Source organism: Salvelinus namaycush, chromosome 14 (assembly GCF_016432855.1).
Source record: "Salvelinus namaycush isolate Seneca chromosome 14, SaNama_1.0, whole genome shotgun sequence".
NCBI classification, from domain to species: domain Eukaryota; kingdom Metazoa; phylum Chordata; class Actinopteri; order Salmoniformes; family Salmonidae; genus Salvelinus; species Salvelinus namaycush.
Genome location: NC_052320.1, coordinates 12,880,742 through 12,907,781, shown reverse-complemented (window position 1 = coordinate 12,907,781; position 27,040 = coordinate 12,880,742). Strand labels below are relative to the sequence as shown.

Genomic DNA, 27,040 nt, shown 5'->3' with positions numbered 1-27,040 from the left:
CTATAGACTAGGCTAATAATGCATTGAGAAAGGATGGGTTGCTCAGTGCTATGCCAAAGACTTTGACATTGTAAGAGAAGCCTAGGAGTTGTTTGAACAAATATCTATGCCACTGTACTAAAGTTGTAACATGCTGTCAAAAACCCTTGCTGTCTCCCTCTCAGCTTTGTTTCAGTCCTGAAAGAGTTAACCGGAGGAGGCGCATTGAGTGGTTGGGTTTGGGTGGAGTTCGGTGGAGTAAAGTTGGATGTACTATACACATTTTTTTCTCTCAAATTAGCCAGGATACGCTACAATGTCATAGCAGCAAGACCATAGGAATTCAGAAAGAAACCTGATTTTATCATAGAACACGAGCATAGATATATCGATAATGGGTGATGTAAGTGAAGAATCGTTGTTGGATTATTTCTACTCAGCCGGAGGGAAAGTAAAAAATTCAGATTTAATGAAAACATACAAGCCTTTTATTGGTCACAAGGACATGGAGCTGCGTGGTAAGTAGCTGTACATTGTGTCTAAAATGTAGAATTGAGAAAGGATTTAACCTCAACAGCAACAGTTTCATGTGTTCAGTGATGGATGGCTTTTAGCGATGTCACTGACCGTACCATGTCTCGCCTCGTGCGACATCTGTCATGTAGCTTTCATGATATGATCATATTCAACGGTTTCCAATTTCATATATAGTTTTCCCGTAAACCCATTTGTTTCTCGTTGTTTCCAATCCCCAGTCGGTTAGCTTAAACGTAACATCTGCTTTACATTAAAGGTCCTTTAAACAGATACAATTACACCAGGAATTCTGTCATTTCCTTTGAGACCAGTTATAGCTGCATGAATTCTCCAGTGCCCGCTACCCAAGCCTCAGATCCAGACCACTCCAACGAATAATTTTCACCATTGGACTGTGGTATTCTGTTTTGTGACCTTACAACAATGCTTCACCCTGATAAACAGTGTGATTATGATGCTGCCTTTCTGTAATTGATACCAGCCCCTGAATCATGAACCCAAGACAGCATTATCCTTAAACCCGAGACTGATATAAAAATATGTTCTTATGCTTTACCAATCATTTCCCATGCACTACACCACAGCATTTTCCCTGCTTGGTACTGGATAAAATAACTAGGCCTTAACATGTTTGACCGGCTCTAGATAAATGATTATCTAATGTGACCTTGTATTACAGTTGTACGGCTTGTACTGTCCAGATGCTATCTCAGTGGTACAGTGGTTGACAGAGGTTTCCAACGAAAGCTGCTTTACTGTGCCATCTGACATGGCTGGAGTGTCCAATTATGGAAATGATTTTCAGTACATACAGTACTTAAAGTCTGTTATAACAACATGTGTTCCCTTCTTTAATGGGCACTATTGCACCATAATAGTGTTTTAATCATAATGCAATAAATTATGCCACATAACAGCACAGCTAGATCTCTAATGGAGTGCTCTTTTATTACGATGGAACAAAATGGGGACATTGTGGGAACGTGATATCTAACATTGCTGTGTCTGTCCAGTTGCTATGGTTATCTGTCTACTTCATGCTAATGAATAACTGCACATGTAAACTGTGTCACCCCTATATTACTAAGTCAGGAATTATTTTGTTGATGTGATGTAAGTGGCCACTTCCTCTGGATTTCCTGTTTTTGTGGATGTGAAGTTGTGAACTACTGTCTCATTCTGAAATGTTATTTCCTTACCCTGCTGTCAGGAAAAAGGAAAGAGGTCAATTGTCCAGCTGTATATATTCTTTCATACCTAAGCATTCTTTCAAACACAGGGCTTCTGCCATTAGTATTTTGTATGTTGAACTAGGATGGTCTATGTTAATTAAGTGGTCTGGCCGCTGGAGTAATGGATCAATTCTCAGAAACAGTACCCTATATAAACCAACGTCTGTCAGCATCAAGTCTGAATATAATTTCACAAACTCAGTTGTATCTGTGAGAGAAGGAGTTAAATAGTTAACTATTGTAATAGCCATCCATCTGCAGTTGGTTTGGGTTCCCATAGGAAAGCTTTAATACTGCAGAAATAGACAGATAGGTTGGGGTTGGGATTTTTGGAGATGATGCGTGAGTAGAGTTTTTTTTTTTTTTTTGCCTGCCTCTCATGTTGGCAGCGAGAGGTCTGGTTTCCCCTCTGTCCCTTTTCCCAGTCAGTGACTTTGTTCTGAGATGATTGTTTTGCAACTGGAGCAGTGCTTGGCCTGCAGAGGAAGGAAGAATGACAGCCCCTCACTCCTGCAGCCCCTGGAGTTCACCCCAAATTGCACCCTATTCCTTATATAGGGCACTACTTTTGCCCAGAGCTCTATGGGCCCTGGTCATAAGTAGTGCACTAAATTGGCAATAGGGTGTCATTTGGGACAGAGGCCTGGTCTCTGCAGGCAGGGGGAATATGGTGAAATAACAGGGAGGGGGAGATCAACCACCAGCCTTCACAGGCCACACAATAATCTCAAATAGCCATCACGCATTCTTCTGGTTCAAAAGGTCTACATCTTGGAATGCCAGAGTGATGCAACAGCCTTATTTAGAGTAAATAGAACATTCCGTTTCAGATAAATCTAATCAATCATAAGATAACACTTGATCCTATTAGTGGTTATTATTCCATAAGAAATCTATTACTACACTTGTTATAAAGTATTGTTAGACCAAATTATATTTGTTTTCCTCGTCATCCTTTGACATGTTTTCTCTAAATCCCTCAGAGAATGAAAGTCTGAGGTTTTGGGAGAGAACAAAAAGTGATATCATGTTTTTGAAAGTGGATATGCCAACATTGTTTCTTTTCCCCAGCCAAATACAGAGAGGAGTTCAAACAGACCATCGACAGGATTGCTGTTGTGAAATCAGAGAATGTAAGTGAAGTAGAGCTTTTGACCATTTGTGGATTGTGTGCCGTGAAAAGCTGTGATAAAATCAGTGTGCATATTTCTTTAATGCCCCACACTCAAATCAAGTTCCCTTTCCACAATATTGAGTCAGCCATGGTAGTTAAATTGTATGAAACTAAAAAAGGATATGGCATTTCTTTGTTGGGTCTGTTTACTATGTAGTTTGTTGTGTTATTGGTTATATACAGTGTTGTTATTACCATTCAGTTACATAGTAATTAGAAAGGGCAACTTACAATAATTACTTTACTTTTAGGTCAAAGTTGACCTCTCACATACAGTAGGCCTTTACCCTCCTCATCTCCTGCCGGTCTGCTGTCTGTCCCCATCAGGGTGAGAAGTACCTAGTTCTGAAGAAGAGATACCGGCAGCAGAAGCAGGACAGTGAGACAGAGCCTGGGACAGACAGACAGGCCAGCCCTGCCAGGCCATCGGCCTCAGCCCAGTGGGATGGGTCAGGGGTCTCGTCTCTCTCCAGTGCCCAGATGGAACCAGACCTCCAGCCTGAACCGGCCAGGGCAGAGGAGAGGAAGCCTTCCCAGGTGACGTGGTGTGGAAGAGGCCCCAGCATTACTGTCACAGAGGCACCCGAGCAGGAGCACATGCAAGAGGTCAGTCTCTATGTTGGCTCACTAGACTCTGTCCTTGATACTTGTGTGTGCCCTGTAGTCTGCTCAAGTCTGTGTAACAGTGTAACTTTAGTCCGTCCCCTCGCCCCGACCCGGGCGCGAACCAGGGACCCTCTGCACACATCAACAACATTCACCCGAAGCATCGTTACCCATCGCTCCACAAAGGGCGCGGCCCTTGCGGAGCAAGGGGAACCACTACTTCAAGGTCTCAGAGCAAGTGACGTCACCGATTGAAAGGCTATTAGCGCGCACCACCGCTAACTAGCTAGCCATTTCACATCCGTTACACTCACCCCCCTTTCGACCTCCTCCTTTTCCGCAGCAACCAGTGATCCGGGTCAACAGCATCAATGTAAAAGTGTAACTTTACGTCCGTCCCCTCGCCCCGGGCTCGAACCAGGGACCCTCTGCACACAGACAACAGTCACCCACGAAGCATCGTTACCCATCGCTCCACAAAAGCCGCGGCCCTTGCAGAGCAAGGGGAACCACTACTTCAAGGTCTCAAAGCAAGTGACGTCACCGTTTGAAAGGCTATTAGCGCGCACCACCGCTAACTAGCTAGCCATTTCACATCGGTTACATTCACCCCCCTTTCGACCTCCTCCTTTTTCCCGCAGCAACCAGTGATCCGGGTCCATCATCAATGTAACAGTTTTAACTTTAGTCCGTCCCCGCGCCCCGACCCGGGCGCGAACCAGGGACCCTCTGCACACATCAACAACAGTCACCTACGAAGCATCGTTACCCATCGCTCCACAAAAGCCGCGGCCTTTGCAGAGCAAGGGGAAGCACTACTTCAAGGTCTCAGAGCAAGTGACGTCACCGATTGAAAGGCTATTAGCGCGCACCACCGCTAACTAGCTAGCCATTTTACATCTGTTACATCTGCACATTTGATAAAATATAAATGCCATGACAGCATTAGAGAGGAATAAGTCTGTATGAAAACAAGACTTGCCACTACTATCAGTCTCATCCATTTCCTATGGAATTGAGTTAAGTATGACTGCTCTCTCATTCTGGCATCAGACCTCATTCTGGGCATAAGAGTTGAAGCACAGACGGGTTTAATGATGAGAAAGTCAAACAACTTGTTCCAGTGGCTGTATCTTTTACTCAAAGGGTGTAGCTGTTCAGAACCAAATTTAGCTTGTCATTCCCATTATGTTTGAGCTGCAAAATTGTAATTGTATTTCCTGATAAATCTGGGGTGGACTGGAACCAGAAATGGCAACTGAACTGGCATTTCTAACACACCAGCCCATTCTTTCCCTTGAGGCCCCCACACATTTTTTTCCCTCATGCCCCCCCGTTGAGGCCCCTCTTATTTGTCAGATAATTATCATTTAATGCTAAAAACACAAGTTAGACAGGCCCACTGGGCTAAAAATGGACCAGCCCAGTGACCGCCCCTGTGATAAATGTAAGGGTAATTTGCACAATGATATTTGACCTCAATAAAACCCATTATTCAGCTCTTCAATTTACACGATAATCTGGCTGAAGTGATTTTACATATTGTTCATGGAAAACAATCTTAGTAGTAGTGTGTAGTGTGTCTACAATCCTAGCATTCAAAGAGATTATTCAGTACCAGTAAAAAGGTTTGGACACACATACTCATTCCGGGGTTTTTCTTTATTTTGACTATTTTCTACGTTGTATAATAATAGTGAAGTCATCAAAACTATGAAATAACACATATGGAATCATGTAGTAACCAAAAAAGTGTTAAACATATCAAAATATATTTCATATTTTAAATTCTTCAAAGTAGCCACCATTTGCCTTAATGACAGCTTTGCACACTCATGGCATTCTCTCATCCAGCTTCATGATATAGTCACCTGGAATGCATTTCAATTAACAGGTGTGCCTTGTTAAAAGTTAATTTGTGGAATTTCTTTCCTCTTTCCTGCGTTTGAGCCAATCAGTTGTGTTGTGACAAGGTAGGGTTGGTATACAGAAGATAGCCCTATTTGGTAAAAGACCAAGTCCATATTTTGGCAAGAACAGCTCAAATAAGCAAAGAGAAACGACAGTCCATCATTACTTTAAGACATGAAAGTGCAGAAAACCATCAATCGCTATGATGAAATTGGCTCTAATGAGGACCGCCACAGGAAAGGAAGACCCAGAGTTACCTCTGCTGCAGAGGATAAGTTCAGTAGAGTTACAGTGGCTTGCGAAAGTATTCACCCCTCTTGGCATTTTTCCTATTTTGTTGCCTTACAACCTGGAATTAAAATAGATTTTTGGGGGATTTGTATCATTTGATTTACACAACATGCCTAGCACTATGAAGATGCAAAATAAAATAAAAAGTGAAACAGACAAGAAATAACACAAAAAAACAGAAAACTGAGCGTGCATAACTATTCACCCCCCAAAGTCAATACTTTGTAGAGCCACCTTTTGCAGCAATTACAGCTGCAAGTCTCTTGGGGTATGTCTCTGTAAGCTTGGCACATCTAGCCCCTGGGATTTGCCCATTCTTCAAGGCAAAACTGCTCCAGCTCCTTCAAGTAGGATGGGTTCCGCTGGTGTACAGCAATCTTTAAGTCATACCACAGATTCTCAATTGGATTGAGCTCTGGGCTTTGACTAGGCCATTCCAAGACATTTAAATGTTTCCCCTTAAACCACTTGAGTGTTGCTTTAGCAGTATGCTTAGGGTCATTGTCCTGCTGGAAGGTGAACCTCCGTCCCAGTCTCAAATCTATGGAAGACTGAAACAGGTTTCCCTCAAGAATTTCCCTGTATTTTGCACCATCCTTCAATTCTGACCAGTTTCCCAGTCCCTGCCGATGAAAAACATCCCCACAGCATGATGCTGCCACCACCATGCTTCACTGTGGGGATGATATTCTCAGGGTGATGAGAGGTGTTGGGTTTGCGCCAGACATTGCGTTTTCCTTGATGGCCAAAAACCTCCATTTTAGTCTCATCTGACCAGAGTACCTTCTTCCATATGTTTGGGGAGTCTCCCACATGCCTTTTGGCGAACACCAAACATGTTTGCTTTTTTTTAAAGCAATGGCTTTTTTCTGTCCACTCTTCCCTGAAGCCCAGCTCTGTGGAGTGTATGGGTTAAAGTGTCCCTATGGACAGATACTCCAATCTCCGTTGTGGAGCTTTGCAACTTCTTCAGGGTTATCTTTGTTGCCTCTCTGATTAATGCCCCCCTTGCCTGGTCCGTGAGTTTTGGTGGGCAGGTTTGTTGTGGTGCCATATTCTTTCTATTTAAAAAAAAATTTGATTTAATGGTGCTCTGTGGGATGTTCAAAGTTTTGGATATTTTTTTATAACCCAACCCTGATCTGTACTTCTCCACAACTTTGTCCCTGACCATTTAACTAATTATGTGACTTCTGAAGGTAATTGGTTGCTCCAGGTCTTATTTAGGGGCTTCATAGCAAAGGGGGAGAATGCATATGCACGCACCTCTTTTCTGTTTTTTTTTTTTTTAATCATTTCACTTCACCAATTTGGACTCTTTTTGTATGTCTATTACATGAAATCCAAATAGAAATCCATTTAAATTTCAGGTTGTAAGGCAACAAAATAGGAAAAACACAGTTAACCCACTGTTCCCCGGGCACATAAGACGTGGATGTCGATTAAGGCATCCCTCCGCACCTCTCTGATTCAGAAGGGTTAAATGCGGAAGACACATTTCAGTTGAATGCATTCAGTTGTACTACTGATTAGGTATCCCCTTTCCCTTTCCCTGTTCAGAGCAGACTACGTGAATCAGGCCTTCATTGCGGAATTGCTGAAAAGAAACCACTACTAAAGGACACCAATTATAAGAAGAGACTTGCTTGGGCCAAGAAACACGAGCAATGGACATTAGACCAGTGGAAATCTGTCCTGATGAGTCCGAAATTGTAGATTTTTGATTACAACCACCATGTCTCTGTGAGACAGAGTAGATGAATGGATGATCTCCACATGTGTGTTTCCCATCATGAAGCATGGAGGAGGAGGTGTGATGGTGTGAGGGTGCTGTCTGTGACACTGTCTGTGATTTATTTAGAATTCAAGGCACACTTAACCAGCATGGCTACCACAGTATTCTGCAGCGATACGCCATCCCATCTGGTTTGCGCTTAGTGAGACTATCATTTGTTTTTCAACCGGACAATGACCCAACACACCTCCAGGCTGTGTAAGGGCTATTTAGGCTACAATCAGCTGACCTCAACCCAATTGAGATGGTTTGGGATGAGTTGGACCGTAGAGAAGGAAAAACGGCCAACAAGTACTCAGCATATGTGGGAACTCCTTTAAGACTGTTGGAAAAGCATTCCAGGTGAAGCTGGATGAGAGAATGCCAAGCGTGTGCAAATTTGTCATCAAGGCAAAGGGTGGCTACTTATTTTTTTTAATTATTATTATTTTTTTAATACATTTTTATCCCATTTTCTCCCCAATTTTTGTGGTATCCAATCGCTAGTAATTACTATCTTGTCTCATCGCTACAACTCCCGTACGGGCTCGGGAGAGACGAAGGTCGAAAGCCATGCGTCCTCCGAAGCACAACCCAACCAAGCCGCACTGCTTCTTAACACAGCGCGCCTCCAACCCGGAAGCCAGCCGCACCAATGTGTCGGAGGAAACACCGTGTACCTGGCCCCCTTGGTTAGCGCGCACTGCGCCCGGCCCGCCACAGGAGTCGCTGGAGCGCGATGAGACAAGGATATCCCTACCGGCCAAACCCTCCCTAACCCGGACGACGCTATGCCAATTGTGCGTCGCCCCACGGGCCTCCCGGTCGCGGCCGGCTGCGACAGAGCCTGGGCGCGAACCCAGAGACTCTGGTGGCGCAGTTAGCACTGCGATGCAGTGCCTTAGACCACTGCGAAAGGGTGGCTACTTTGAAGAATTTCAAATGTAAAATATATTTTCATTTGTTTAAAACTTCTTATGGCTGCAATCCCGTTAACGGGATGATATGACGACAGCCAGTGAAAGTGCTGGGCACCAAATTTAAACAACAGAAATCTCATAATTAAAATTCCTCAAACATACATGTATTTTATACCATTTTAAAGGTAATCTTGTTGTTAATCCCACCAAAGTGTCCGATTTCAAATAGGCTTTACAGCGAAAGCACCACAAACGATTATGTTAGGTCACTGCAAAATCGCAGAAAAACACAGTCATTTTCCAGCTAAAGACAGGAGTCACAAAAAGCAAAAATAGAGATAAAATGAATCACTAACCTTTGATGATCTTCATCAGATGACAATCATAGGACTTCATGTTACACAATACATATATGTTTTGTTCGATAAAGCTCATATTTATATCCAAAAACCTCAGTTTACATTGGCGCCATGTTCAGAAATGCCTCCAAAATATCCAGAGAAATTGCAGAGCCACGTCAAATAACATAAATACTCATCATAAACTTTGATGAAAGATACATGTTTTACATAGAATTAAAGATACACTTGTTCTTAATGCAACCGCTGTGTCAGATTTCAAAAATCTTTACAGCAAAAGCACAATATTCAATAATCTGAGAACAGCGTTCAGCCACAAAAGGAAGCCATACAGTTACCCGCCAAATTGTGCAGTCAACAAAACTCATAAAAAGCATTATAAATCTTCACTTACCTTTGCTGATCTTCGTCGGAATGCACTCCCAGGACTCCCACTTCCACAAGAAATGTTCGTTTTGTTCGGTAATGTCCATCATTTATGTCCAAATAGCTATTTTTGTTAGCGTGTTTGGTAAACAAATCCAAAGTCAGAAAGCGCGTTCACTAAAAGCTGACGAAATGTCAAAAAGTTCCGTAACAGTCAGTAGAAACATGTCAAACGATGTATTGAATCAATCTTTAGAATGTTTTTAACATAATTCTTCAGTAACGTTCCAACCGGAGAATTACATTGACTTCAGATATGCGATGGAACAGAGCTCCCTCTCATGTGAACGCGCATGGTCAGAGCATGGTACGGTCATGGTAGACCTGACTATTTCCTCTCTCCTTCGGGCCCCACTTCACAGTAGAGGCATCAGACAAGGTTCTACAGACTGTTGACATCTAGTGGAAGCCGTAGGAAGTGCAAACTCATCCATATCCCACTATTTGTTCAATAGGGGCTGTGTTGAAAATCTACCAACCTCAGAATTCCCACTTCCTGTTTGGATTTTTTCTCAGGTTTTTGCCTGCCATATGAGTTCTGTTATACTCACAGACATCATTCAAACAGTTTTAGAAACTTCAGAGTGTTTTCTATCCAATACGAATAATAATATGCATATATTAGCAACTGGGACTGAGGAGCAGGCAGTTTACTATGGGCACCTCTGTGCACCTTTCATCCAAGCTACTCAATACTGCCTCTGCAGCCATAAGAAGTTAACACTTTTTTGGTTACTACATGATTCCATATGTGTTATTTCATAGTTTTGATGTCTTCACTATTATTCTACAATATAGAAAATAGTAAAAATAAAGAAAAACCCTTGAATGAGTGTGTGTGTCCCAACTTGGCTGGTACTGTATGTTAAGCCGATAGTGTCATTGTCCACAGAAGTATGTATGAAGCGTTCAAGCTCAAACGGTATCTACTCACACTGTTGTTGAAGGCAGGAAAAGGTCAACAGCACAACACAAGTAGTTTCTGCATAAAGTGTGAATTGTAGCTGATCACCTCAACAAGCCGTTAACAGAGCACATTTTATACCCTGTGCACTGCACATGCAGTATAATGTGGCTAGAACTTTGGCAGAGCTACAGTAACCAGGGGTAAATTGAGAATGTTCGTATTAAATGGAGAATGGAGAAATGGCGTCATTCTGTATGTTATGTCGCTGTGCCTCCAGGATCAGCACACTGAGAGAAAACCCTCACCGTCTGTTTCGGAGGAACCCCTTGTGCACAGCAACGGGGAGAATGAGCTAGACAGAGACTCAGGGTCAAAGGTGAGAGGCTAGTGACAGCAGGATTAAATCTCAAAAGGTCTTTCCTCAATTCCTTGCATCCCCTCTCCTCGCCTCGTCTCCTCATAAAATTGGAGAGAAGCGGAGAGAGCGTTAGAGAAGTTCTGAGGAGAAGATGTCTTCCAATGCTCTCCTCACATCCCTCTCAAAATGTCAGTGGGAGGTGAGGAGAGCAGCTCCAGGAATCAGGAAAATACTTTTGAGATCGATTTTTCCCCTGATGTTACTTCATCATATTTCACTCTGTTGGATTTTAACAGGTCTGTGGAAAGAACCAGTTGTCAGCAAATATTCCCCTGTGTAAAAATACTGTTAAACTGTGGCAGGTTGAACTTCCTCTTTGCACTCTGTTTATACTACTCTCATTTGCTCTTGAAGAGCTTGGTGTTCTAATCTCGGGCTCTGAAAGTTGTTCTAATCCCTGGTTCTAAACGGTGTTCCAATCCCTGGTTCTAAACTGTGTTCTAATCCCTTGTTCTTAACTTTATTCTAATCCCTGGTTCTGAACAGTGTTCTAATCCCTCGTTCTGAACCTAGACAAAGGGAATGGAATTCCATGACAGGGAGAAGAAAAGTGCTCAGAGCTCTTATTATTGTAATAATTCAGAACTCAACGATAAAAAAATTCTGTCCAACAAATAGACTACATGACCAAAAGTATGTGGACACCTGCCCGTCGAACATCTTATTCCAAAATCATGGGCAGTAATATGGAGTTGGTCCCCCCTTTGCTGCTATAACAGTCTCCACTCTTCCTAGAAGGCTTTCCAATAGATGTTGAAACATTGTTGCGGGGACTTGCTCCATTCAGCCACAAGCGCTTTAGTGAGGTTGGGCACTGATGTTGGGCTATTAGGCCTGGCTCGCAGTAGGAATTCCAATTCATTCCAAAGGTGTTTGATGGGGTTGAGGTCAGGGCTCTTTGCAGGCCAGTCAAGTTCTTCCACACCGATCTCGTCTAACAATTTCTGTATGCACCTCGCTTTGTACACGGGGGTATTGTCATGCTGAAACAGGAAAGGGCCTTCCCCAAACTGTTGCCACAAAGTTGGAAGCACAGAATCGTCTAGAATGTCATTGTATGCTGTAGCGTTAAGATTTCCCTTTAGTGGAACTAATGGGCCTATCCGAACCATGAAAAACAGCCCCAGACCATTATTTCTCCTCCACCAAACTTTACAGTTGGCACTATGCATCGGGGCAGGTAGCGTTCTCCTGGCATCCGCCAAACCATTAGTCCGTCGGACTGACAGATGGTAAGGCGTGATTCATCACTCCAGAAAACGCGTTTCCAATGAGTCCAATGGCGGTGAGCTTTTTATTTTACATTTTTATTTGACCTTTATTTAACTAGGCAAGTCAGTTAAGAACAAATTCTTATTTTCAATGACGGCCTAGGAGCAGTGGCTTAACTGCCTTGTTCAGGGGTGGAACGACCGATTTTTACCTTGTCAGCTCGGCGATTTGATCTTGCAACCTTTCAGTTGCAAGTTGGAAAGGTGGCATCCTATGACTCTGCCACATTGAAAGTCACTGAGCTCTTCAGTAAGGCCATTCTACTGCCAATGTATGTCTATGGAGATTGCATGGCTGTGTGCTCGATTTTATACACCTGCCACCAACGGGTGTGGCTGAAATAGCCGAATCCACTAATTTGAAGAGGTGTCCACATACTTTTGTATATATAGTGTATTTTTCTTCCCCCGTAATTTTTCTTTCCAGCAGAGAAAAAAGTGGACATGTGCCAGTGTGGAATTGGTTGAATAAATAGGCCTCCACTTTTCTTGTTACACAAGGCATGTATGACAGCGACATGAAAGAGTTGTGTGTTTTACACCAACTCTCTGTATGATCTGAGAACAATTAGCAATCAAGAGCTTGACAAAACAAAACATAAAGAAAACGGCAATTTTCTCCCCACATTAATCAGCCAGAATGACACTTGTGCATTCCGAGAATTCTGTGCTTTATTTTCTGAGCATTTTTGACCCTCTGTACAACGGTGTGTGTTCACAGTTATTATTACATTGTACCCTTGGTGTGAAAAACTGTGTTTGCTCTGTGGCTCCATTTGCCATCCTGTCTGTTTGTATGTCTGTCTCTTTTTGCATCACTTCATCCCTTTTGATCTCTGAAGTTTAAGGTGATAAATACAAACAGTGTGATTGTAATAATGATGTGTGTGTGTGTGTGTGTGTGTGTGTGTGTGTGTGTGTGTGTGTGTGTGTGTGTGTGTGTGTGTGTGTGCGCACAAGTGTGAATTATTAGGCTCATACTCATCATATTCCATGATAATTTACTTGAAGTAAGCGCTACCAAAATAGTGCAGTACCCTTCATAATAAGTCTGCTCAACCATTGATCTATGGACTGACACTTTTGCCTAAATGTGACCTATATGTATGTACCTTAACCCAGCACTGATGTTTTTTCAGAAATATGTATTTTAAAGTCGTGGATTTTATTGTATTGATTGTTTTATTGTGTATTTATGACTATTGTGAATTGTGTCAAAAAAAAGTCAGCATTAGCTGCCATTGATACTTTCTTTATTAAATTGAAATAAACCATTCTCTGATTCGTGTATGTCTCTCAGTCAGAGTCCGAAGAGCAGGAAGAGGAGTGTACGGGCAGTATGGGCTCCACCCCAGTGGCTGTGAGTTTCCTCATTAATATACAGGTAGCATTAATATACAGAGGCGGCAGGTAGCCTAGCGGTTAAGAGCATCACTGCTTCGAATTCCCAAGCCGACTAGTTGACAAATCTGCCGATGTGTCCTTAAGCAAGGCATTTAACCCTAGTTGCTCCTTTAAATCGCTTTGAATATGCGCGTCTGCTAAATTACTAAAATGTAAATGTATACAATCATATATTCATACTACACGTTAATGTATACAGTACTGTGATGTCTGTGCTGGCCATTTACTTAGCTCATCCACTCCCTGTCCTACAGCTGGACCCTGTGGAGAAGGAATGGATCTACTCTGCTGCGTGTGGCCGTCTCTCTGACCTCGCCCAGCTGCTACAACAGGAGCCCTCCCTGGCCAACAAGAAGGTAACCCCCCCCCACATGCCCCACCCCAACGTTGCCCTTAAAAATGTGTTATAAGTCACCCTCATCATTCTGTATGCCATTGCAATATAAATGTTGTGGATTAATAAGTAGCCATGTTTTAATGGGATGCAGGTAAAAGTATTCTAAGATGTTTAACTCTGTCAGAGCACCACACTGATACTGAGTTTTTTCCTTCTTTCCTTCATTTGGCTTTAAAAGGACTTCACCTCGGTGAGTATACTTTCTCCAAGCTTTTGAATATAATAAATATGTATACTTCATGTGCATGAGCGGTCTACATAGAAGAGTGTATGTTATGACCTGCATGAACTTTGTAGTTAGTTTGACTAATATTGTTTCTTTTCTGATTGGAATCTGCTATGTTGTTCCTTCCTGTGACCATGACTGTCTCTCTCAGGGGGTAAGTAGACTGACTATTGATATCCCACTGAATGGGCAGTCTTTATATGTTCTGTCTCTGAATTCTTGACCACTTAAAAGTGCCTAACAACAATAGCCTATATTACGTGTATTAACATTTGGTCATGATTGCTCATATTTTCGTTGCTCATCATTATCAACAGGTAAAAAGCAGTGTAAAACCTGCTCCTAACTCCCAATTCCATATGAACTAATTGCAAATAGTCAACATTCCATAGTTTTTGTTTTACTTAATTGTATTTTAAAAACCCTGTGATGTAAAAACATCAGATCATGCATTTCCTGCGGTGCCACTATCAAAAGGATTATGAAAGATAGCTTTTTAACTCCTGAACCCCCCGCCTCGCCCCGCCCGACAACCCAAATCCCTTTATTGGTCTCCCTGTGCGCTCAAGAGATTTGGGTTTATGTTTGTTGTCCCTCCCCTCTGTTGGGGTTCTCACACTGTCCTGTTTCAGACCACCTTCTAAGACCTAACCCTAAGCCCCTGCCATCACCATACCCACCCGGAAAAGATACAAGGGTCGCCATTGAAGTGCAGGGAGATGGGAGGGAGGGATTAGAGAGAGACTCTTAATGCTCCACAAAGACTTCAACCACTTAAAGATAATCTAAAAGTTATAGAGCAGGCTGGGATTAATTGAAGAACAATTTTGGTTGTGTCCTCGGGAAGATGCTAAATCTCCCTCGGACGGCTTTGATGCCCACCGAACCACCACCCTTCGGCGGTGAAGTCACCCTTAACTAGGGCCTGAGTTTGAGGAGGTCTGGGTGCCATTTGTTCCTTGGTCTGAGGTTGTAACTGACTCTGTAACCTACAAAGATTAGACCATTCATAAACTTTGACTTTCACAATAGCAGATGCATTGTGTAGCCTTACTCTCCCCCTCAACTGTCATTAACTAAGACTTGCTTATTCAAAGACCAACATATGTTAACCACATCTAACATATAGATGTATGATCTTCATTTGATCACTCTTTTGTTGGTAAGAATTTTCTAGCACCGCAGGAAGTGCAGATGAGATTTGTGATTTATATAAATTCACTGAAAACCCACACTAACACATGGTAATATTAACAGAAACATAAGCGTTTTGCTGCAGCTGCGATAACATCTGAAAAATATGTGTACAAATATGGACCAATAAAATTTGATTTTGATTTGACAGTATTGCACTTTTCATGTTACCTACTTTTAGCTAACTAATAGCCTCCGAAGTATTGGGACAGTGACAATGACAAAATACATTATTTACCATTAATTTCTATTGGGCACAAAATAATCTGAAACACAACCAAGACAAACAGCAAATGCATCCAACATTCAACTTGATGTAATCATTGAAAATAGGACCAAATATTTAACTTTTTAAGTACATTTTGTCCAATACTTTTGGTACCCTAAAATGGGGGGACTATGTACAAAAAGTCATTTCTAAACGGTTAACCCACAAATCATGAAAATACCATCAAATTAAATCTGACAGTCTGCACTTTAACCTAATAATCATTGTATCATTTCAAACCAATGTGCTGGAGTAGAGCCAAAACAAAAATTGTCACTGTCCCAATTATTTTGGGGCTCACTGTATGTCAAATTAAGATCCTACACCTGTATCATATTCCTTCATGATCTCCATCTCTCTCTTTTACTTCATCGACATGTGACATGGTCTCCCCCCTCCTGCCATGTTGGACTGGGATGTACTTCCTTTTACCCTGTCCTGTAGTTTGTAAGTATATTATTCTCCAATCACTCCTCAGTGGTCTTACTATGAACAGCAAGGTGTCACACATTTTGTCAGATGTGTCTCCAGTTGACCAACCCTCGGCCCTTTGGCCACTACTTACTTACCTCCACAATGGATATATGACACACACACACACACACACACACACACACACACACACACACACACACACACACACACACACACACACACACACACACACACACACACACACACACACACACACACACACACACACACACACACACTCACACACACTCACACACACACACAAAAAAAGTTGGTCATCAGTCAAGCAGGCAGGCATGCGGGGGGTGGCCCCACCGGGCTAGGACAGGAACGAGAGGCACGTGGAGGGGTTGAGGCCACATCCTGTCCGACCTCGTCCATCACTCCTGCCCACTAGGGGACCCGCCGAGCAGCCACTCAAACGACCCATCCGACCAATCCGTCTTCAACGTGTGACAGGGCAGACAACAGAGATAGAGATACTCAGAACCAGACTTCATCTATCACAATCTGTCTCCCAAACCTGTTTTTGACATCTAGAGGTATATCTTCCCCCATGCTTCTATGAGAACTGATATTGAGGTTTTGGTATAGTTCACTGAGGTTGTGGTATATAGTGCACAATGCAGGAGACAAAGAATAACCATTATGGCCATAAACAAGCATGAATAATAATCACAGATTGTAAGCTCATACTTTCTAACAAACTAAAGGAGATGATTGATTGACATATTTTGATTGACATAGGAAACCTACTTTTGTTTTCCCTGTTCCATGTCTGGAGTCAGACTCAGACACACAGGTTGTCGTTAACAGGCTGACATCTGTAGCAGCCCATGTTTTCACCTGCTGAATAGCCTGTTATTACACAGCCTGAAGTGCTCAGTGCTCAGAGACCCATTGACAAGAGTAACACAGTTGATCACAACAGCAGCACTGTCAGACAGGTGGATGTGGTGTGCATGGGAGTTTTCATGTGTGTGCGTGTGTTGTTTTTTGTGTGTGTGCATGTCTATGTGTGCATGTTGTATGTGAGAGTTGTGTGTGGGTCTTTGAGTTTGTATGTGTGTGCGTGTTGTCTCTGAGCGTGTGTGGTAGGCCCACAGCACGGAGGGGCCCCAGTGCTGTTCTTCTGACGGCTGCGTGCTGACAGTGGGGCGATGCTTGGGTGGGTCTCCCCTCTCTCCCTCTCTCCCCTCTGCGGGTCACACCAACATCATCAATCTTCCCCCCATGACAGGCGGCTGGGCACCCCTGTTGTGCGCACAGTGCAGTGTTGTTTTGTAATTAGGCTCAGTCAGATGGCAGGAAACCATCCCACCAACTCTCCCTCCATCTCTCTACTCCTCCTGTGCACAGCTGGGCCACTGCCTCAGCCAGCCTATCAGAGCTCTCAGCCTGATCTGATTCACTCTGTTTAAACTCCTTGTTAGAGGAGTAATGACGCTATGCTAATTACTATCTACTAAATAACCACCACTGGGAATGTACATGTATCTACAAGTATTTGTGTATATGCCAATACAATACAAGTATCTGTGTATACTTAAAAATAAAATGGCAACTCCTGTGTCAGTGTTGTCAGTGTTGTAGTAAAGTGCTTTTGTTATGTACAGTATAGGGAATTCGTCTGTATTTTGTAAATGGCTTACATCTCCCTCCTTGTTTTGGCCACAGACAGCTCTACACTGGGCAGCCAAACATGGCAAAGAGGACATGGCTACCATGATGGCCAATGCAGGGGCTGACATCAACACTAAATCTGTGAGTATGCTTGTAGCCTAGTGGTTAGAGCGTTGGACTAGTAAGGTTACAGGATCGAATCCCGAGCCGACAAGGTAAAAATCTGTCGTTCTGCCCCTGAACAAGGCAGTTAACCCGTTGTTCCTAGGCCATCATTGAAAATAAGAATTTGTTCTTAACTGACTTGCCTAGTTAAATAAAGGTTTAAAAAAAAAAATATATATATATATATATAGGAGGTACACCATGGGTCGTTCCACGAAGTGAGTTCCTTTTGCGTCCCTTTGATATTTTAAGTAGACATTGTGCACCAATATTTAATTTTAAAAGCCTGTTATATTAAATTAAGTGCCCATAAATACAGACCACATGGAGAATTCAATAAATCAGATTTTCTATATGAATAAAGGCTTGCTAAAGTGCCAAAATGTGCATTTTGAAATGTTCTTCTGTGCACCCTCTGTGACTTATAGGAAGATTTTAACCCACTTAATCCCAACATTTCTGCAAGTGTTCAATATAATTGTAAAGCCCTAGTTATTTTGTTGCTGTGACAAAGTAATTTCTGAAGATTGTTATTTATTTCATGTTAATATTAATAAAAAATAAATAAATAATAATGATGGCCCTCATTTTAAGGTCAACCCTGTTATGTGAACTGAACTCTCGTTTTAAGAGAGATTTTATTTTCAAAAGAAACATTGAACATCTAATAGTCAAATAATAGTGTAAAATCAGGTGAGCTGATTCTATTCTTTTTGGCAATTTGCTGGTGTTTTGTGGTGGAAAACTGAGTGGGTCGAGCATAACATGTCAACCATGTTACCCATATATAGACAGGCTAGAAATCAACAATTTCAATATTTTTTGTGAAGAATGCATTTAATTCCTGTTGTGTTGCACACAACAAGCTTCCATTCCCCCTGTCACAAGACATGGCTGATTTAAGATGAACTTGTCATCCCTGTTATTTTATTCGGTAATTAATAGGCATGGGGAAATATGTTTTTTTATTAAGTTGAACATGTGCTCTTCATGACAAAATCTTAAAACTAAGTTAAATAAAAAGTTGTTGCACTACTCAAAAGGGACTTGAGTTTGAGTTCATTTGTATTTTTACAACAGTGCACATTAATCAAAATTTCAGTAAAATAGCAAGCCGGCTCATTTTCAACTGCAGCCCCGGGACAGGTTATTGTTTTGTGGATTGACTCCTGTTTGGCACACCTGCATTTGGGGAGTTTCTCCCATTCTTCTGTATCAGAATTTGGAATGGTCTGTTACAAAATATTGTCTTACTGTACAGGTAATAACATTACTCCTGCTTTTATTTTCTTTCAGCATGTGAGTAACTCTTTCATCTAAGTGTATCATACACAGGAAGTGATCTGGTTAAATAGGTACTGTATGTTGTTGTCTGTATACACTATTTGGAGGCTGGCCAGGCAGCCTCTGGGTTGCAGCCGGGTTAGATGTAATGCTGCATCATAATGGTTCCTGTGAAGATACCGCTTTGCGAATGCATTACAGTAGTCACACACACACACACACACACACCACACACACACACACACACACACACACACACACACACACACACACACACACACACACACACACACACACACACACACACACACACACACACACAGGTTTTGTTGCCATAACCTCTGGTAATTTGTATATTCTCTCCTTTCATGTTTTCATTGGCTGTGTTGGGGCCATGGGAAACTCTAGGGGGTAGGTATTAAAACGCCTTGTACATTTTTCCATGGTTGAACCCTGAACACAGTAGACATCAGAGGTTATGTTCAAATAGCTGTGTTATCCCATTTGCATTTTCCCCCAATGTTTTTGGTGGGGAACATACAGTATAGACACATTTGCATGATTTTGCCCATTTTGTTTTGCAGGGCTATACACCCCTGCATATTGCAGCATTGCATGGCCATCGAAACATTTTGGAGCTGCTCATTGGAAAATATGGTAAATGACAGGGAAAGTTAACTCACTTGCTTTTTATCTTTGGGGTGTGGAATGAAGGGTATCAATAATTGTCTCACGTCAGATACCGCGACGGCTGTCTGCACTGATCTGTCTGATAACTCGCAAACACTCATGGAATAGCTAAAAAGAAATTTGGCTACAATATGCTGTCCTCACATTCAAAGAAATGTACCAAGGTGACTTCATCCACTGAGCCCCCTTTCATCCTCAAAAGAGTCAGTTAATCTGACCCAAAATTATAAACCTGTAGCTAATATTGATGTTTTTTTTCATGAGCAAGTCTTCACTACCTAATTCTACATCTAGTTAAGATGTTTTGTGGTTGTAGAGTCAGTTTTTATTAAATTTGAAATGTGCACGAAAATTGTATTAGTTAGCTCGCAAGTCTCAAATCAAATCAAATTGTATTAGGCACATGCACCAAATACAACAGCTGTAGACCTTACAGTGAAATGCTTACTTATAAGCCCCTAAACAACAATGTAGTTAAAAAAATATGAATAAGAATAAGAAATAAAAGGAACACGTAATTAAGGAGCAGCAGTAAAATAACAATAGCGAGACTATATACAGGGGGTACCAGTACAGAGTCAATGTGCGGGGGTACCAGTTAGTCAAGGTAATTGAGGTGATATATACATGTACGTAGAGTTATTAAAGTGACTATACATAGATAATAACAGAGAGTAGCAGCGGCATGGGTGGGGGGGGGGCAATGCAAATTGTCTGGGTAGCCATTTGATTAGATGTTCAGGAGTCTTATGGCTTGGGGGTAGAAACTGTTTAGAAGCTTCTTGGATCTAGACTTGGCGCTTCGGTACCGTTTGCTGTGCAGTAGCGGAGAGAACAGTCTATGACTAGGGTGGCTGGAGTCTTTGACAATATTTAGGGCCTTACCCTGACACCGCCTGGTATAGAGGTCCTGGATGGCAGGAAGCTTTGCCCCACTGATGTATTGTGCCGTACGCACTACCCTCTGTAGTGCCCTGCGGTAAGAGGCCGAGCAGTTCCCATAGAAGGCAGTGATGCAACCAGTCAGGATGCTCTCGATGGTGCAGCTGTAGAACCTTTTGAGGATCTGACGACCCATGCCAAGTCTTTTTAGTCTCCTGAGGGGGAATAGGTTGTGCTTGGACCATGTTAGTTTGTTGTTGATGTGGACACCAAGGAACTTGAAGCTCTCAACCTGCCCCACTACAGCCCCGTCAATGAGAATGGGGCGTGCTCGGTCCTACTTTTCCTGTAGTCCAGGAAGATGCGAAAAGTGCAAATCAATCCCAGGACAACAACAAATGACCTTGTTCAGATGCTGGAGGAAACAGGTACAAAAGTATCTATATCCACAGTAAAACGAGTCCTATATCGACATAACCTTATGTTATGTCCGCTCAGCAAGGCCGCTCAGCAAGGAAGAAGCCACTGCTCCAAAACCGCCATAAAAAAGCCAGACTACGGTTTGCAACTGCACATGGGGACAAAGATCATACTTTTTGGAGAATTGTCCTCTGGTCTGATGAAACAAAAATAGAACTGTTTGGCCATAATGACCATCGTTATGTTTGGAGGAAAAAGGGGGAGGCTTGCAAGCCGAAGAACACCATCCCAACCGTGAAGCACAGGAGTGGCAACATCATGTTGTGGGGGTGCTTTGCTGCAGGAGGGACTGGTGCACTTCACAAAATAGATCGCATTATGAGGCAGGAAAATTATGTGGATATATTGAAGCAACATCTCAAGACATCAGTCAGGAAGTTAAAGCTTGGTCACCAATGGGTCTTCCAAATGGACAATGACCCCAAGCATACTTCCAAAGTTGTGGCAAAATGGCTTAAGGACAACAAAGTCAAGGTATTGGAGTGGCCATCACATAGCCCTGACCTCAATACTAAAGAAAATTTGTGGGCAGAACTGAAAAGAGTGTGCGAGCAAGGAGGCCTACAAACCTGACTCAGTTACACCAGCTCTGTCAGGAGGAATGGGCCAAAATTCACCCAACTTATTATGGGAAGCTTGTGGAAGGCTACCCGAAAGGTTTGACCCAAGTTAAACAATTTAAAGGCAATGCTACCAAATACTAATTGAGTGTATGTAAACTTCTGACCCACTGGGAATGTGATGAAAGAAATAAAAGCTGAAATAAATAATTCTCTCTACTATTATTCTGACATTTCAGATTCTTAAAATAAAGTGGTGATCCTAACTGACCAGAGACAGGGAATTTTTACTAAGATTAAATGTCAGGAATTGTGAAAAACTGAGTTTAAATGTATTTGGCTATGGTGTATGTAAACTTCCAACTTCAACTGTACATAGTCTGTCCCACCTTGTCTTACCAGACGCCGCTGTTCTATCCTGCCGGTACAGCGTATAACTAGCCAGCTGTATGTTGATAATGTCGTCGTTCAGCCACGACTCTGTGAAGCATAAGATATTACAGTTTTTAATGTCCCGTGGGAAGTTTAATATTCCTCGTAGGTCATCGATTTATTTTCCAATGATTGCATGTTAGCTAGTAGAACGGAAGGCAGTGAGGGTTTATGCGATCGCCTACAAATTCTCAGAAGGCAGCCCGACCTCCGTCCTCTTTTTTTTCGTCTTCTCTTCACGAAAATGACGGGTATTTGGGCCTGTTCCTGGGAAAGCAATATGTCCTTCATGTCGGGCTCATCGGACTCGTTAACTTCTTATGGCTGGGGGCAGTATTGAGTAGCTTGGATGAATAAGGTGCCCAGAGTAAATAAGATATGCATATTATTAGTCAATTTGGATAGAAAACACTCTGAAGTTTCTTAAACTGTTTGAATGATGTCTGTGAGTATAATAGAACTCATATGGCAGGCAAAAACCTGAGAAAAAATCCAACCAGGAAGTGGGAAATCTGAGGTTTGTAGGTTTGCCTATCGAATATACAGTGTCTTTGGGGTCATATTGCACTTCCTAACGCTTCCACTAGATGTCAACAGTCTTTAGAACCTTGTTTGAGGCTTCTACTGTGAATAGTGAGGGAATGAGAGCTCTTTGAGTCAGGTGCCTGGCATGAGCTGACCATGCGCTCTCCCGTGAGAGCGACCTGCGTTCCATCGCATTTCTGAAGACAAAGGAATTCTCAGGTTGAAACATTATTGAAGATTTATGTTAAAAGCATCCTAAAGGTTGATTCTATACATCGTTTGACATGTTTCTACGAACTGTAATGGAATTTTTTTGACTTTGTCTGGACCTAGTGCCTGCGCATTTGGATTACTGTACTAAACGTGCGAACAAAAAGGAGGTATTTGGACATAAATGATGGACGTTATCGAACAAAACAAACATTTATTGTGGAACTGGGATTCCTGGGAGTGCATTCTGATGAAGATCATCAAAGGTAACTGAATATTTATAATACTATTCCTGGCTTCTGTTGACTCCACAACATGGCGGATATCTGTATGGCTTGTTTGGGCTCTGAGCGCTGTACTCAGATTATAGCATGGTGTGCTTTTTCCGTAAATTTCTTTTGAAATCTGACACAGCGGTTGCATTAAGGAGAGGTTTATCTAAAGTTCCATGTATAATACTTGTATCTTTTATCAATGTTTATTATGAGTATTTCTGTCAATTGATGTGGCTCTCTGCAAAATCACCGGATGTTTTGGATGCAAAACATTACTGAACATAACGCGCCAATGTAAACTAAGATTTTTGGATATAAATATGAACTTTATCGAACAAAACATACATGTATTGTGTCACATGAAGTCCTATGAGTGTCATCTGATGAATATCATCAAAGGTTAGTGATTCATTTTATCTCTATTTCTGCTTTTTGTGACTCCTCTCTTTGGCTGGAAAAATGGCTGTGTTTTTCTGTGACTAGGTACTGACCTAACATAATCGTTTGGTGTGCTTTCGTCGTAAAGCCTTTTTGAAATCGGACACTGGCTGGATTTACAACAAGTTTATCTTTAAAATGATGTAAAATACTTGTATGTTTGAGGAATTTTAATTATGAGATTTCTGTTGTTTGAATTTGGCGCCCTGTACTTTCACTGGCTGTTGTCAAGTCGATCCCGTTAACGGGATCTCAGCCATAAGAAGTTTTAAAGGAAGAAAAAGCTTCTGCCAGTTAGTGGTGAGTAATCGCTGTTCTGATGACCAGAAGTTATTTTCGGTCATAAGAGATGGTAGCAGCAACATTATGTACAGAATATGTAAAAAAAAAAAACTGTTACAAACAACGCAAAAAAACTAACAAAAAAACACAGTTGGTTAGGAGCACGTTAAACATCAGCCATCTTCTCCTGCGCCATGATACCAATCAATCCGTATAAAATGGATGGCAGGGATGCTAACAACGCCCGTTAACACACTAAACGTGGAGTACTTCCGCTAGCTAGCTAGTTTAGTGAAGTACTAGCTAATGGATACATTTGTTTTCATGATAAACCTGTTTTCCCATGATTAATGCGCTGAGTTCTACAGGACAGCTGACTGCTCTCTGCGATTTATCGCGTTGGACAAATGTTATAAAGTTGCGAGACATAGTGCCAGCTGTCAGAGTGAGATACATGGTGATTTCTGAGAACAGTTACATAACTTTGGTGCAGTACAACTTCATCAACAAGCTGACAAACTAGCTACCATATGGCCATTCAAACAAGCTTGCACTAGACTGCTAGCTGGAGCAAGTTTGCTCAGCTGATCGAGCATGGTTTGTCATAGTAGCCAGTGCGTCATAGCTACTGAGAGCGGAGTGATTTTCAGAATTAGTAACTAGTGTTAGGCGGATGAGCATAATCATGATTTTTAGAGATGAGTTCCACGTCCTACAATATAGATTGGTTGAGGGACGAGTGTTGTATAGGAGTGACGCCATCTGACGTGAGACAATGGGGTATCAATGCAACAGGTCAGCTATTATCGATCTGCCATCGATTGCCTTTTTTCCCCCCCAAAGACATTTCTGAGTCAATGTTTGACATGTCTTTCCTCTTCTCTCAGATGCGAAGGAGAACCTCCGGGACTACAGTGGCCATCTTGCATGCCAGTACCTGAACATCAGGGAGCCTACAGAGGATGACAGAGCAGCTCCAGAGGAGATACGTGAGTGTTTCTTACTCTCTTCTTTTTGACTCCAATGTCTCTGAAATGTTGTCTAAATGCAGAAATGAACAGTGTGTGTGGCTTTCTTAAGATCTGAACAGAGCACGAAAAGGTCACTCTTACAGTTAGGTTTCAGCCTTACAATCACTCTTAGAAAATAAGTTGCTGTCTATAACCTAAAAGGGTTATTCGGCTGTCCCCATAGGAGAACCCTTTTGGGTTCCATGTAAAACCCTTTTCACTGAGGGTTCTACATGGAACTGAAAAAAGTTCTACCTGGAAGCAAAAATGATTCTCCAAAGGGTTCTCCTATGGGGACAGCTGAAAACCCCATTTAGGTTATAGATAGCACTTTTTGTATTATACAGCTATGGTGGTCCGTATTTTGTTACATCAGAATTCCCTGAGTTCCATGTGGCCCAGGCCAGAGACCGCAGCAGGAACAGGAAGTTGACCTCGTTGTTCCAGTCCAAGAAGAAGTGGGGCTCAGCGGAGGAGCTAGCCCCTGTAGAGGAGGAAAAGGTGGCACTAGCACCCCATCAACTCATCGTCCCCGCATTCAGACCCAGGAAATTCTCACGCTGAGAAAGTAGGTAACCAAATGCCCCAACATGCAATGATGACATAAGTACATGTTCAGTCAGTGTATGTTTATTTGAATTTGAATGTATGCTTTTATGGTATGTATGCTTGTATGTCTCGTGCCTTCGGAAAGTATTCAGACCCCTTGACTTTTTCCACATTTTGTTACATTACAGCCTTATTCTAAAAATTATTAAATAGATTTTCCCCCTAATCATCTACACACAATACACCATAATGACAAAGCAAAAACAGGTTTTTAGAAATGTTGCTAATTTATTATTATTTTTAAATGGAAATATCACATTTACATAAGTATTGAGACCCTTTCCTCAGTACTTTGTTGAAGCACCTCTAGCATCGATTATTCTTGGGGATGACGCTACAAGTTTGGCACACCTGTATTTGGGGTGTTTCTCCCATTCTTCTCTGCAGATTCTCTCAAGCTCTGTCAGGTTGGACTGGGAGCGTTGCTGCACAGCAATTTTCAGGTCTCTCCAGAGATGTTTGATCGGGTTCAAGTCTGAGCTCTGGCTGGGCCACTCAAAGACATTCAGAGACTTGTCCTGAAGCCACTCCTATGTTGACTTGGCTGTGTGCTTGCGGTCATTGTCCTGTTGGAAGGTGAACCTTCGCCCCAGTCTGAGGTACTGAGCGCTTTGGAACAGGTTTTCATCAAGGATCTCTCTGTACTTTGCTCCGTTCATCTTTGCCTTAATCCTGACTAGTCTCCTAGTCCCTACCGCTGAAAAACATCCCCACAGCAGGATGCTGCCACCACCATGCTTCACCGTAGGGATGTTGCCAGGTTTCCTCCAGATGTGACGTTTGGCATTCAGGCTAAAGAGTTCAATCTTGGTTTCATCAGACCAGAGAATCTTGTTTCTCATGGTCTGAGAGTATTTAGGTGCCTTTTGGCAAACTCATAGTGGGCTGTCATGTGCCTTTTACTGAGGAGTGGCTTCCATCCGGCAACTCTACCATGAAGGCCTGATTGGTGGAGTGCTGCAGAGATGGTTATCCTTCTGGAAGATTCTTCACAGAGGAACTCTGAAGCTCTGTCAGATTGACCATCAGGTTCTTGGTCACCTCCCTGACCAGCTCTAGGAAGAGTCTTGGTGGTTCCAAACATCTTCCATTTAAGAATGATGGAAGCCACTGTGTTCTTGGGGACCTTCAATGCTGCAGACTTTTGTTGGTACACTTCCCCAAATCTGTGCCTCGACACAATCCTGTCTCTGAGCTCTACGGACAATTCCTTCGACCTCATGGCTTGGTTCTTGCTCTGACAGGCACTGTCAACTGTGGGACCAAGTGTGTGCCTTTCCAAATCATGTCCAATCAATTGAATTTACCAAAGGTGGACTACAATCAAGTTGTAGAAACATCTCAAGGATGATCAATGGAAACAGGATGCACCTGAACTAAATTTCGAGTCTCATAGCAAAGGGGCTGAATACTTATGTACAGTTGAAGTCGGAAGTTTACATACACCTTAGCCAAATACATTTAATCTCAGTTTTTCACATTTCCTGACATTTAATCCTAGTAAAAATTCCTTGTCTTAGGTCAGTTAGGATCACCACTTTATTTTAAGAATGTGAAATGTCAGAATAATAGTGTAGAGAGTGATTTATTTCAGCATTTATTTATTTCATCGAATTCCCAGTGGGTCAGAAGTTTACATACACTCAATTAGTATTTGGTAGCATTGCCTTTAAATTGTTTAACTTGGGTCAAACCTTTCGGGTAGCCTTCCACAAGCTTCCCATAATAAGTTGGGTGAATTTTGGCCCATTCCTCCTGACAGAGCTGGTCTAACGGAGTCAGGTTTGTAGGCCTCCTTGCTCACACA

The 27,040-nt window shown here is 42.2% G+C and overlaps 1 protein-coding gene across 1 annotated transcript; it reads left to right on the top strand.

Annotated features, from left to right (window-relative positions):
* The first annotated feature begins 227 nt into the window (after nucleotides 1–227).
* Nucleotides 228–25,629, top strand: LOC120059161 (ankyrin repeat domain-containing protein SOWAHB-like). The gene is made up of 11 exons (XM_039008001.1): nucleotides 228–497; nucleotides 2,820–2,881; nucleotides 3,250–3,528; nucleotides 10,394–10,492; nucleotides 13,106–13,165; nucleotides 13,464–13,565; nucleotides 14,772–14,786; nucleotides 17,446–17,532; nucleotides 19,425–19,497; nucleotides 24,502–24,603; nucleotides 25,001–25,629. The coding sequence occupies exons 1-11, from the start codon at nucleotides 374–376 to the stop codon at nucleotides 25,186–25,188; spliced, it is 1,191 nt and encodes a 396-aa protein (XP_038863929.1). The 5' UTR covers nucleotides 228–373; the 3' UTR covers nucleotides 25,189–25,629.
* The last annotated feature ends 1,411 nt before the right edge of the window (nucleotides 25,630–27,040 follow it).

Coding starts and splice junctions, on each gene's coding strand:
- LOC120059161 (XM_039008001.1), top strand. CDS start 374: ATGGGTGATGTAAGTGAAGAATCGTTGTTGGATTATTTCTACTCAGCC. Junction 2,882..3,249: donor CTGTTGTGAAATCAGAGAAT/GTAAGTGAAGTA, acceptor TGTCCCCATCAG/GGTGAGAAGTACCTAGTTCT. Junction 13,166..13,463: donor TGGGCTCCACCCCAGTGGCT/GTGAGTTTCCTC, acceptor CCTGTCCTACAG/CTGGACCCTGTGGAGAAGGA.